We start from the raw sequence: 12,326 nt of genomic DNA, 5'->3' as shown, positions 1-12,326 counted from the left end.
AAACACATTTGAAAGAAAAATAGAGATCTAGTTTTCTTCAGAAATTTAAGCTCAATCAAGGAGAAATATAATCTTTCCAGCTGAGAGGAGGGATAGAAACCTCAGCCCTAGGCCACCCTGAGCTACAGTGAGAGACTCCATTTAAAATATAGAAAAAAAGTTAGATTTGACTGTATAAGTATATGGAGTTACAGCCCTGTGGTGCCTGACATACCTCAGACAGATTTCAGTTGTACAAATAGCTGGTGCTGATACTGCATGGTGGGAGGAGATATGTGTCGTGTGACTTGTTTTGCTACCTTAAAGCTGCTGGCTAAGGCCAGTTTTTTTGTTTGTTTGTTTAGATTTCAGTTTTACCTTTATTAGTGTTTGGCTGAATGGGTATCTGTGAACCACATGTTGCAGTGCCCAAAGAAGTCTGAAGAGGGTATTGAATCCCCTGGGACTGTGAATCACAGGTGCTTGTGAGCTGCCATGTGAGAGTTAGGAACTGAATATGGGTCCTCTGGAAGGTCAACCAAGGTACCTGGCCCTGAGCCAGCTCTCCAGCCCCAGAGTTTATCCTTGTTCAAAGTATTGTCTGTTATCGTTTTGTTTTGTTTTGCTTTTGTTTTTTTCCTTTGATTAAACTATATTTGCCATGGGAGGAGGGGAGGGAAAGGGAGAGGGACCTGGAACTTACTTGTGAAGCAACCTTGTTTCTTATCTAAATTTAAACTGAAAAATAAATTTAAAAAAACAAAAAAAGGGTGGTTATAATATTAGATTTGAAATTTCAGAGGTCAGGTGACCATTTAGCTAAAAAAAAAAAAAAACTATATTTGCCAGACTCAGTAGTGTATACTTACATAAGAAACCTTGTCTCGCCGGGCGTTGGTGGCGCACGCCTTTAATCTCAGCACTCGGGAGGCAGAGGCAGGTGGATCTTTTTGAGTTCGAGACCAGCCTGGTCTACAGAGCGAGTTCCAGGACAGCCTCCAAAGCCACAGAGAAACCCTGTCTCGAAAAACCAAAAAAAAAAAAAAAAAGAAACCTTGTCTCAAGCCAAATAAAATATAAGACTTTTTTCTAATATGCTCTTCTGTCTACCCTGCTCCAAATGAAATGTGTCCCCAAAGAAGATAGCTGAGGTAGGGTGTCTGCCATGTTTCTGTTCTCAGTAACACAGCTTTGTGTGTATTCAAAAAAGAGATACAATTCTTGTACTCTTGGCTCTACTTTCTGCAGGTGGAGCAGTTCTGGAAGTTTTACAGCCACATGGTACGTCCTGGGGACTTGACAGGCCACAGTGACTTTCATCTCTTCAAAGAAGGAATTAAGCCTATGTGGGAGGTGAGGATTGATGCCTCTGGCTGCTTTTAGGAGCAGATTTGCTTTTCCTTTTTCTCTTTCTGTTTTTAAATTTAAGCCCTACCAAGATTAAAACAGTTTTGAAGTTTTCTCTCAAAGCTGTAGCACTATTCGATAACTCTTGGGAGTCTTGCACCTCTGGGAAAAGGAATTGATGCAATTGCATGTATTCATGGGTGTGGTTGCAAGATGGTGCTGTTTTAGTTGCTGTTGTATCCCTGTAAGAGACATCACAACCAACACAATTATTATAAGGCAAAGCATTTAATTGGGGCTTGCTTACAGTTTCAGAGGTTTAGTCCATTATGGTGGGAAACATGGTGACATACAGGCAGGCATTGGAACAGTAGCTGAGTATCCTGATCCATAGACAGAGAAAGACTCTGGGCTTGGCATGGGCTTTTGAAACCCCAACATCCCACCACCACCACCCCTGCAACACATTTACTCTAACGAAGCCACATTTCTCAATCCTTCTAATCCTTTCAAGTAGTGCTACTCCCTGCTGACTGAATTCAAATATATAAGCCTATGGGGGCCATTCTTAACTCAAACCATCATAGGTGCTGTCACTTAAATGGTGTTATTATAGGAGTAAAAAACTTTAAATGTCCTTGTTCCCATAGAACTCATGTATGTGTAATGCATTTGCTTAGTAGATAGGAATAAAGAGGTAAGAAAAAAACTTAAGAGTAACAGATAAGCTCTGTGATCTCTTTGCAGAGCTGTTACTTAACTGCACTTTTGTGCAACACATGCTCCAGTGCCAGAGCATTCTTCTGGGGAAACCGTGTTCTAGAAGATGTCAAAATCTTCCCTTCCCTTGTTCACATATCCCTGACTCTGTGTAGACGTGTTCCTCCCAGTGTCCTGAGCATCCTTCACCTGCTTTGCATGTCAAGACCAGCATGTGCGTTTCCTCAGGTTTCCAGCCATATGCTCTCTCACTGTCTTGTGTGCACTGTTGCAGTAGTGCTCACTAGATTGGCTGTCGTTAACTTGTTAAGACCTGAGCTTCTGTCTATATACTTGCTGCTTAGTGTCAGTCAGCTTTTAGCAAATGGTGATTATGGTCTGTGTTTGAAATGTGGCTTTATTTCCTTTTGGTTCCTAAAATAGTTCTTGTAAAAGTAGATTCTTTTTGGAAAAATCTATTTAGTGTTTTTAAGAAAATGATTTAGATCAAGAATGCCTGCCTTTTTTTCTTTACTTTTTTCCCCTCCTATTTCTTCTCTCAATAACATTGAAATAACGGTTGAATTAGAAAGTGACTGGACTTCCCTGGTCTTCAGAAGTGTTCCTTTGGTGTTCAAAGATGGCACTGGACTAGTATTTCACCTTGATGCTCTCTGTCTTTCTATAGGATGATGCAAATAAAAACGGTGGCAAGTGGATCATTCGACTTCGGAAGGGCTTAGCGTCCCGCTGTTGGGAGAATCTCATCCTGGCCATGCTGGGGGAGCAATTCATGGTTGGGGAGGAGATCTGCGGGGCTGTGGTCTCTGTCCGCTTTCAGGTAAGTCAGCCCAGGCCAGTGTTCTTTCTTGTGTTGCCGCTGCTACTCTATTGCTGCTTCTGGTTGGTTTGATAATTCATTCTGCTCCTCCCTTAGGAGGACATTATTTCTATATGGAATAAGACCGCCAGTGACCAAGCAACCACAGCCCGAATCCGGGATACTCTTCGGCGCGTGCTTAACCTACCTCCCAACACCATTATGGAATACAAAACTCACACCGACAGCATCAAGTACGTGTTGGGGGGTTTGGGGGGGACAGGTCCCTGAGCTTAGCAGAAATAGCTCCATAGTTGGGCCCAGACGCATGTGGTCATACATGACCCTGACTTGTGGAGGAGGAACACACCAGCCCCTCCAGGGCTTTGGCCACTTGCTGAAGTTCTTGTTAGTGTGGACCTACTGTGAGGTGTTGTGGAGCAGAGAGCCCTTCTGCAGGACCCCAGTTTTCCTGCCTGTGCTGGCTTCATTTTTATAGGCTGTCTTGTCTTACCAATGCTAACCACTACTTTAAAATGAAAGACAGAGCTCTTTCAGTGGTTTTTTTCATGGCTGTTTTTTAAAGACAATTTCATTAAATAATAAAATCCTCTTCCCTGCCCACCCTGACCCCACCTTTGCATGTCTGTTTAACCTGTTAGCTTTAGTCTGTCTTCTTTGTCTTGGGAGATTACTTTTTATCACAGATTGTGACTCCACTTTCTATTATAGAGCTGAAATCTAGAGGAAGCAGGGTAGATTGTGAGAGAGGAGAACGGAGGGGAAGGTAGAGTCACAGGACAAAGAAGACACTGAATGCTTTCCACATTGAGAGTCACTGGTGAGGGCTTCCTCCTTCTGTGACAGAGATGAGTTCAAGTCATTATGAGTAGGATATGGGAGTGGCCAGATTGTCTCAACGGTGGATGGAAGCCAGCCAGCCAGGAGTCAGGTCTCTTTATGTTTATTGTCTCCTGTGGCCCTGAGTCAGTATGTGCCTTTGGCAAGTCTCTACAGCTTTACTTCAGTTTCTCCAGCTATAAGACAGGAGTACAGGAATAAATAGTAAGGTTGTGGTAAGGCTGGCTTAATCTTTGTAACTGAGGGTCCTCAGAGCAAGAAAGCTCTTATAGGACCAAATGTTATTGCTGTCATCATTAGTACAATGTCATCGTCATGCCATTCCTATTCAAGATTAACAGTGAGCCAGTAGTTGTGTTCCTCAGCAGGTAGACTATATGAGACTGTCTTTCCCATGCATTCACATAGGATGTGGGTGGAGTTTGCTTATACCAGCTAGGTGCCAGTTTTAACTGGGAGTACTGCCATGGGAATTGGTGGCTGGCTCTGACTCACTGGAGCCACCAGCATTCATTTGCCATCTATGGCCCTAATTGCTTGTCTCAGCAATCCTGTACCAGCATTATTTTGCTTAGGGTAGGTCTGTCTTACTCTCTGCTGCAGGATAGAGGTAGTATGTGGCCTCCTGCTAAGTTTAGTCCAAGCTCTGAAGGTCTACATCTTTCCCTAGGATTCTTGTTTGCTAGGTTCCCGTTTACCCTGGTTATGGAAGAAAGGGGTAGTTTCCATTCACTCCCCAGTATTCTCCCTCTCTGATACCTGGAGGCAGTTCATCTTGACTTGTAAAAGCCCCTGAGCAGGTCCTTCCAGGACCTAGGAGCCTCTGGGGCTCCTACCCTGCAGCTGTAACGCCCTCCTCAAGACCCAGATGCCACTTTCCCTTGCTCCCCACTCTCTTTCCTCTCCCAATGAGCTACCTTTTGCACTTCCACTAGAATGCCAGGCAGGCTGGGCCCCCAAAGGCTCCTTTTTCAAAACCTCTGGAAGCCGCGATTGAATGTGCCATGACCCTCTCCCTCTCTGGATGGCACCATCATTGAAGCTGGCGTCATCGGAGTCTCTTGTTCTGTTGGCGTGCCACCTGGAAGACCCTTCTGTCCTGGACAAGAGGAACGGAAGAGCATGTTATGCTTTGAGAACAGGCTGACAGCAGCAGCTACAACAACAGCTGAGATCACAAATAAATGGTGCTAAACCAGCTTGTCTCATGCTCTTGCTCTTTATGGTGCATCAAGATGTGGCCTTTGGATTGACTGTCACCATTATCAAGGGATGGCACACAGACTTCTCCATGCAGGGCCATTCAGGGAATGCAGCTCCATATCCACAAATCTATTGTGTAGTCATATGGTACCTTATTCCTGGACTCTTGCGGTCTGACATAATGAGGTGACATCTAGCTCTCAAAGTAAGCCCCTACTGCCTGGTGCTCAAGTGTACTAGTTTCCATCCAGTTAGACCGATGGCTGGCCCAGAGTGGTGGCTGAGTTCAGGTCCAGCCTGAAAGTCTCTTGAGGCTGAAAAGGGGGCATTCTTGACATTTCTTTGCTAACTTCCATTTGCCTGTAGTTCATAGAAATCTCTTGCTTGGAGCTAAAGCCCTGCTTCTGTCTGTCTGTGGCTGTATGTAAATACTTTTTTTGCTTTGTGCTAATGGGGTGTTCTCTCTGGGCCAAAGCTGCTTGGCAGCCTCCTCCCTTTCCTTGCAGAGTAGATTGTCTTCCTCTTTGGTAGTCTTGCTTGGTGAGAGCCCTTCCATCCTCCCAGCCCAGGGTTACTGTGCCAGGTCTAAGGTGAGAGGTGCCTTCATGTTGGGGGACTTCGCCCCTGAGTCATCTGAATGTACACTGGCCTTGTGAGTACTATGGCTTTGCTTATATGTGTGTGCAGCTTGGCTGTCAGGCCCTTAACCTGCATGGAGAGTTTCTACCCCCAAAACTAAATATTAAAAAGCATTTTTGTGAACTCTGGGTTGCTTGAGTGGGAGGTAACTAAAGGTTGAGTTTTCCTGAGTGCCTCATCCAATCTGGCAGTAGCACACTTCCATAATAGCAGCTGGCTAACTTCACCTTAGTCTTTGTGTGGCTCAAGAGTCCACAAAACATAGTGAGACCTTAGACTCCATGTCACATGCCAGTGCTGCTTTACCACATTCTCCAAATTGGCTAAAATATCTAGAAAAAGATTTGTTGGGATTCAGAAAGACTGTTGTCTGTTGAACACTTGTCAAACATTGGCTTTCTTGGGCCTTCTGCCCTATCTTTCACTGTGAGGTATGTGTGCATTGTGACTGCACCAGCGGATAAACTTGATGCCACTTACCAGAGTTAGAGTCTAGCAGCAGCAGGCTGAGCTGAGACCCCCTTCAGATTCTGGCCACATATGGGATGTCAGCACTGCTCCTGCCTTGGTCTGTTCTTTGTGGCTTTTGGTTGAGCCAGTGAACAGCATTTGCTGAGATTTGAGAAGGCCAGCAGTAATGGTTGTCTCCCAAGTATTCTAGAGATAAGGGCTGCTGATAGAGTGAGGGGCATGTTTTTAGGAGTTGCTCAGCTTCTTCACTCAAGCATTCCTCCAGCTTGCTGTGTTTGAGCCTATTTCTAGTGTCCATCGCCTGTTTGTCTTTCCAGCCTTCCCTGGTCACCCTGCCTGTTTCCTGCAGCATCCCTGGGTGGAGCAGGAAGTATTCATCACCCCACAGACAGGCTACTTTGCTTGGTCCTTGTGCTGCTGACTAAGAAGGACGGAGCTTACTCGCTTGTTTGTATCTGGTCACAGCTCTGAAACTTGCCATGTAGTCCACACTGGCCCCCACCTTCACATCAGAGTGCTGGAATTAGAGGTGGTTTGTGCAACCATGCCCAGCTCATGCCCAACTGGTGATTCCTCTTAATGAAGCAGATTTGAGTTCTCATAGGTTTGGGTCCTTACATCAAATGGCTCACTGCATCCTCTACTTAAGAAAACTCATAACACAGCCAGAATTCTGGGGCCACCAGGGAACTGCTGTCACAAAGGTTGTTAACACAGCACTGTCTTGTGAGAAAATTGCTTATTGGAGTTGCCTCACTGATTCCTTTTGCATCTGGCCAGGAATAGCAAAGGGGCCCTCTTTCCATAGTGGAGTGCGGTGCTGGAGAAGACGGGTGGGATTTCTCTGCAGAGTAAGGAAGAAGGAGAGAGACAGGTCAAATGTGGAGACTCCCTTCACTGGGTCTGGCTATCATTGTATTTCAGCAGTGAACTTTAGTGTGCAAAAGAGGGCCAGCCCACTCACTCTATCCTATCCTAGTTCAGTCATAACCTGGTGATACTGGGTCACTTTAGCTTAATAGCTGCCTAACCTTGCATTGTGCAGTGTACCCAGATTAGCGGGTGGCTGAACACCTTTCTAGGTATTTAGGGGTGGCTGAGAACAAGGCACTGATTCCTGTAGTCTTTGGGCAGGGATAGGGAAGCATGGAATTACACATAAATGAAGTCCCCCTGTTCTGAGAATTTGCTTTCTGGTAAGTGAGATGGGATCAGTTGACCTTAGAGGGTTCTTTGCTGCTGTCATGGGATCTGCTCAGAATTCTCAGTAGGCTTTATTACTCTCTGGTTTGTCTGTCTTTAGATGCTCAAAGCATGGCAAATTCTAAGATAACTTCCTCTTTAGAGAGGGTTTGCTGTTACCTAATGTACTTAGGATGCCAAGGGGAGGGAAAATAACTAGGAATTCACACCAGGTTGGCCTTTGAGAATAAGAACGAGTACACAAAAGTCTGTGGCCAAATGCTGTTTCCCCAGTCTTCATGTCTGAGCTTAGGGAACAGGAGGTCAGTTTATTCTGGAGTAAACTAGAAGATCTCTGGAGCCCATGTTTTTTCCAGATCTTCACCCATGATATATTTATTGTTAGGCAGATGTAGTAGCGAGCGGCCCCTTCTGAAACAAAAGGATACATGAGATGAACGTCAACCCTGCTATGTGATTCCCTGTTGAACTCTAAGTTAAAGTATAAGTTAAATCTTGGTGCTAGAGAAATTCCCAGGTCATTGTTACAAGTGTTGAATTTTCACTTGTCTTCATTGAGAGTAAAGAGTGAAGCTGTCTCCAACATCACTTAGGAGTGTAGAGTGCAACTCATCACTGTCTCTCCAGAAAGCTTGGGAGCTGGCAAATTCTGTCATACTTAAACAGTCTTAGGTTTTTCTTTGAGTCAGTTGTTATAAACTAGTAACTTTGATATTCTGGGGGGGGAAACAAATACTGCTATTTTGCAGAGGGAAAATATTGATGAAACAGGGACAGACATTACCTAATCATTAATTAATGATTGTACTTATTTTTGAGGCATGATCTCACAATGTAGCCCTGGCCATCCTGGAATTTACTATGTAGACCAGGCTGGTCTCAAACTCAAAGAGATCCACCTGCCTTTGTTTCCCAAGCACTTAAAAGGTGTGTCCCACCTTGCCCAGTTGCCTATTCCTTTTCTTTTTTTTTAAATAAAAACTGCCTATAATGACTGATAATGAAACATATTTTAGTACTTAAAATACTAAATGTGTAGTGAGAGGCATAGTGTATTGTCACTCAGTGCTGTGCCTGAGTGCACTGCCTTAAACCAAGAGAAGAATAATTGCCCGACCTGGTGGTACAAGCCTTTAATCCCAGCATTAGGAAGGCACAAGAGGCAGGTCTCTTAAGTTTGAGGCTAGCAAATTCTAGGCTAGCATTAAGTTTGATAATAGTGCCTAGGACAATCACTGCTTTCAAGCTGAAAAGTGGGTAGGACAAATTTTTGAGAGAAGTTGGGGTGGTGTAAGATTCCAAAACACTGGGGATCAGATTTTCCCCTCCCTTCGTGCAGCAGCCACTGATGACCTGTCTGAGCTGTGCGTGTGCGTGCGTGCTCCCTCCACTGATGACCTGTCTGTGAGCTGTGCGTGTGCATGCTCCCTCCACTGATGACCTGTCTGTGAGCTGTGCGTGTGCGTGCGTGCTCCCTCCACTGATGACCTGTCTGAGCTGTGAGTGTGCGTGCGTGCTCCCTCCACTGATGACCTGTCTGTGAGCTGTGCGTGTGTGTGCTCCCTCCACTTATGACCTGTCTGTGAGCTGTGAGTGTGTGTGCGTGCTCCCTCCACTGATGACCTGTCTGTGAGCTGTGCGTGTGCATGCGTGCTCCCTCCACTGATGACCTGTCTGTGAGCTGTGCGTGTGCATGCGTGCTCCCTCCACTCACACTTGTAATTCCTTCCTAATCACATTTCTAGATTATGTTCATCAGCATTGTGTTAATTGGCATGAAGTTGTAATGAGCTCTGTTAACTGGAAATGTTATGCTGCCATGATCCACACATCTTAAATCTAAAGATAGGACCTACATGGGTGTTTTCAGAAGCAGATAGAATCTGATATTTTCACCATCTCAAGTTTAGGAGGGTTAGAAGGTTAGAAGGGTGAAAGCAGGGACCATGACATAACTGGGTTGCATCTTTAGCCATAATGCTGGTGAATCCTTGGCTTTACCCTCAGGGTCAGGCCCAGTGAAGAAAGGTGGTTTCCGTTACCTGTTCCCCGGGCCCAGTGCAGCAAAGACAAGAGCTGTTGCCCTTTGCAAGATTGAAGTGTTTGTGAGCGTGGCTGAGCTTCAACTCTGACCTCAGTGCCCTCCCTTTACCCCTGTTGAAGGAACATTGGCAAGTCCTCAAGGGAGTAGTAAAAGCTAGACTTCCTAAGTAAAGCAAGCCGAAAATGCCAGCTGCCTGCCGGTCTGAGAAGAAAGCCTGCTGGGAACCTCGCCACTCTTTACCCAGCTCCCTGTGTCTCCTGTCAGCATGGAGGGCATCGAAATGGGAGGTGGGGTGATGGTGTCTGCTCTCTGTTCAAAGCGTTTGATCTGAATATGCTGTTGTTTTTTTGTCTCTGGTTTACCAGGGCCTGGGAGGAGTTTCATGGCCTGGTGAACAGCAGCGGCCGCTGATCGGACGCTCCCCCTCTGTCTCTCACACTCAGGGTAGGGCCTTGTCTACCTTCTCCATAACCCCATGACATACCTCTCAGCCATAGGAGCCCTCTCCCCAGGGGATGCCCTCTTGCCATTTGCCTCCAGCCTTGCCTCTGCCAGCATTGCACCTCAGGGAAACAGTGAGTTCCAATCCCTGCCTCCCAAGATGCTGTGTCTCAGGGTGAACCCTGTATATGTTACCAGACCTCACGCTTCTCCTCTCTCATTTGGCTCTGTGCACCAACAGATTTGAGATCACTTCAGATGCTGACATCTCATGAGAGTAAATATGCACCACATCTTCCTGTTTTGTGCAGATATGGCAGTTTTTAAGCCATCTGCAAATGTTCTGTGGCCAAAGGACAGTTCCATAGATTCCCATGGGTAGGTGAGAGGTATGTCTCTCGTTTGCTGCCATTGCCTGTCTGTTGTGAGGAAACAACATTGTAAATTTGGCTTCCATGATGAAAGTCAACAGGTGAATTTCAGGGCTATGTAAGAGGCCATGGTGACATGACAGGTGGCCCCAAAGTAGGGAAGACTGGGCCAACTCTAGCATCTACCTGCCCGAGTAGTTGCAGTTCATCAAGAGCGTGTCTAGTCCTTGTCTGCCTCTAGCAGAGGGAACTTGGTAAGTTTAGCGCAAGGAGAGGAGTATTTTCCTCAATGAGAGCCTCCTAGACATCAGGCACCGTGAGCCTCCATGGTAACTGCTTCAGGAGACCCGACCCCCCTTGCCCCAGGAAGGTTTTCCAGAAAAGGAGACCTGCCACCCTCAGATGAGCTAGAAGAGGTGACACTGGGGAATATTAGCAGGTGACTGCAAGTCTGGATGCTGTGTGATCCACTGCGACCTAGGATGGCCAATTGCAGGGTGTCTGAAAGTGGATGTTGTAATCACCTCCCTTTTGTTTTTAAGTAGGAGGTGGGTGGGGTGTGTGTGTGCGCGCACCACCTTGGCTGTCTTCCTTAACTTCCACCTTGTTTAAGGTAGGGTCTCTTTGTAATTTACTACTGCATACCCCAAGCTAGCTGGTCCAAGAGCTTGCCCTGACTATGCTTTCATTATAGGAGCATGGGGATTATAGACGTGCACCATCCTGCCTGGCTTTTTATAGGTTCTGGGAATTCAGACTCAAGTTCTTATGTTTTTGCCCACTAAGCTATCTCCCCTGCTCTTGTTTTTATCTTTGTTTTGAGACGGTTCAGGTAACCCCGGCTGGCCTTGAACTCACAGTGTAGTTGAGATAATCTGAATCCCTAATCTTTCTGCCCCCACTTCCTGAGGGGTTGGATTATAGGTTTGGGCCACCACATTGAGCTCCCTCTCCCCACCCCAGCTTAATAGTTTGATTTTGTTATAAATTAAGTTTTGGCCAGGCATCGTGATTCATACCTGTACTCTCAGCAATGAGAAAGCTGAGACAGGAGGATTGCTAAGGGTTTGAGACCAGCCTGACCTACATGGTGAGTTCAAGGCCTATCTGGGTTATGTTGCAATCTTGTGTGTCCTCCTGCCCCTTGTCTTTTTTATGCACTTGATGGTTTGGGTGTTCTTGAAGTGTGGGGTTAGGAGTCTGTGAGGAACATTCCAATTTAAATCTGAAAGCCCACTGCAAGACCTTAATAAGCCAGAAAAGACCTCATAGTCCACCTCTACTGTTTTAATTACATGTACAGTGTTCTGCCTATATACCAGAAGAGGGCACCAGATTGAATTGTAGATGGTTGTGAACCACTGTGTGGTTGCTGGGAATTGAACTCAGGACTTCTGGAAGAGCAGCCAGTGCTCTTAACCTCTGAACCATGTCTCCAGCCCCCTGATTGGGTCTTGCTTTCTCTGAGAGAGTGTTTTAAGATGTAGACACCTGCCATGTGACACCTTAGACTCCTGTTCCTTTCTTGCTTGCTGTTTCCCTATATTATACAGATGGATCATGATCTGTAAAGAAAATTGGTAGAAAAATTGCTGTTTAGATCATTCCAGCTGGGCAGGGTGGCACACATCTATAGTCCCAATATGGTAGGGACAGAGGCAGAAGGATTACTGAAAAGGCCAGGGTGAGTCACATAGTATAATCCTTGCAAATATAATCTTCCAAAATAATGAAGATGGTGACTCTTGGTTTTTCGAGACAGGGTTTCTCTGTATTGTTTTGGAGGCTGTCGGTCCAGCCCAGCCTCGAACTCACAGAGATCCGCCTGCCTCTGCCTCCCGAAGATGGTGACTCTTACATAGACCCCTAGTGCTTGTGAGGTAGAAGCAAAGGAGGGGGTCAGGAGTTCAAGGTCATTTCCCTTACAGAGCCAGCTCAAAACCAACTTGTGCTACCTGAAATCCTGGCTCAAAACAAAGACAAAACAATGCATGCATACATCTTAAACTTCTAACATTTTTTTGCCAAATTACTTGCTGTTTTGTGTGTTTACACATCCTAAGACTATCTTCTCTAACTTTCATTATGGAGCCCTGGTTTTTAGTAAAAGTACACTGAGTCAATGTGAGGACCCTGGTTACCTGATGACTGGGCTGGCATGGACAGAACGAGAGTGTGGTGTTGGTCAGGGCAGCCGTCATGGTTGTTTAGTAAGACACGAGATTAAATTTGACTCCCGTTGAACCTT

The 12,326-nt window shown here is 45.8% G+C and overlaps 1 protein-coding gene across 4 annotated transcripts in view; it reads left to right on the top strand.

Moving 5' to 3' along the window:
• Positions 1 to 12,326, top strand: part of Eif4e2 (eukaryotic translation initiation factor 4E family member 2) — a 30,319-nt gene that overhangs the window by 12,275 nt on the left and 5,718 nt on the right. For 2 of the 4 annotated variants that reach the window (XM_005082239.4, XM_005082240.4), the window contains exons 4-7: positions 1,228 to 1,332; positions 2,714 to 2,866; positions 2,963 to 3,099; positions 4,642 to 4,904. In XM_005082239.4, the coding sequence (XP_005082296.1) occupies positions 1,228 to 1,332; positions 2,714 to 2,866; positions 2,963 to 3,099; positions 4,642 to 4,714 (468 nt within the window). In that variant the 3' untranslated portion in view covers positions 4,715 to 4,904. Of the gene's footprint in view, positions 1 to 1,227; positions 1,333 to 2,713; positions 2,867 to 2,962; positions 3,100 to 4,641; positions 4,905 to 9,631; positions 9,711 to 12,326 lie in introns of those variants that run through there. The other 2 variants (XM_040753103.1, XM_013122147.3) reach the window with 2 other exon arrangements.

The sequence above is a fragment of the Mesocricetus auratus genome, unplaced genomic scaffold (genome assembly GCF_017639785.1).
Source record: "Mesocricetus auratus isolate SY011 unplaced genomic scaffold, BCM_Maur_2.0 Super-Scaffold_100010, whole genome shotgun sequence".
Classification (NCBI taxonomy): Eukaryota; Metazoa; Chordata; class Mammalia; order Rodentia; family Cricetidae; genus Mesocricetus; species Mesocricetus auratus.
This window is presented reverse-complemented; position numbering and strand designations above follow the sequence as displayed.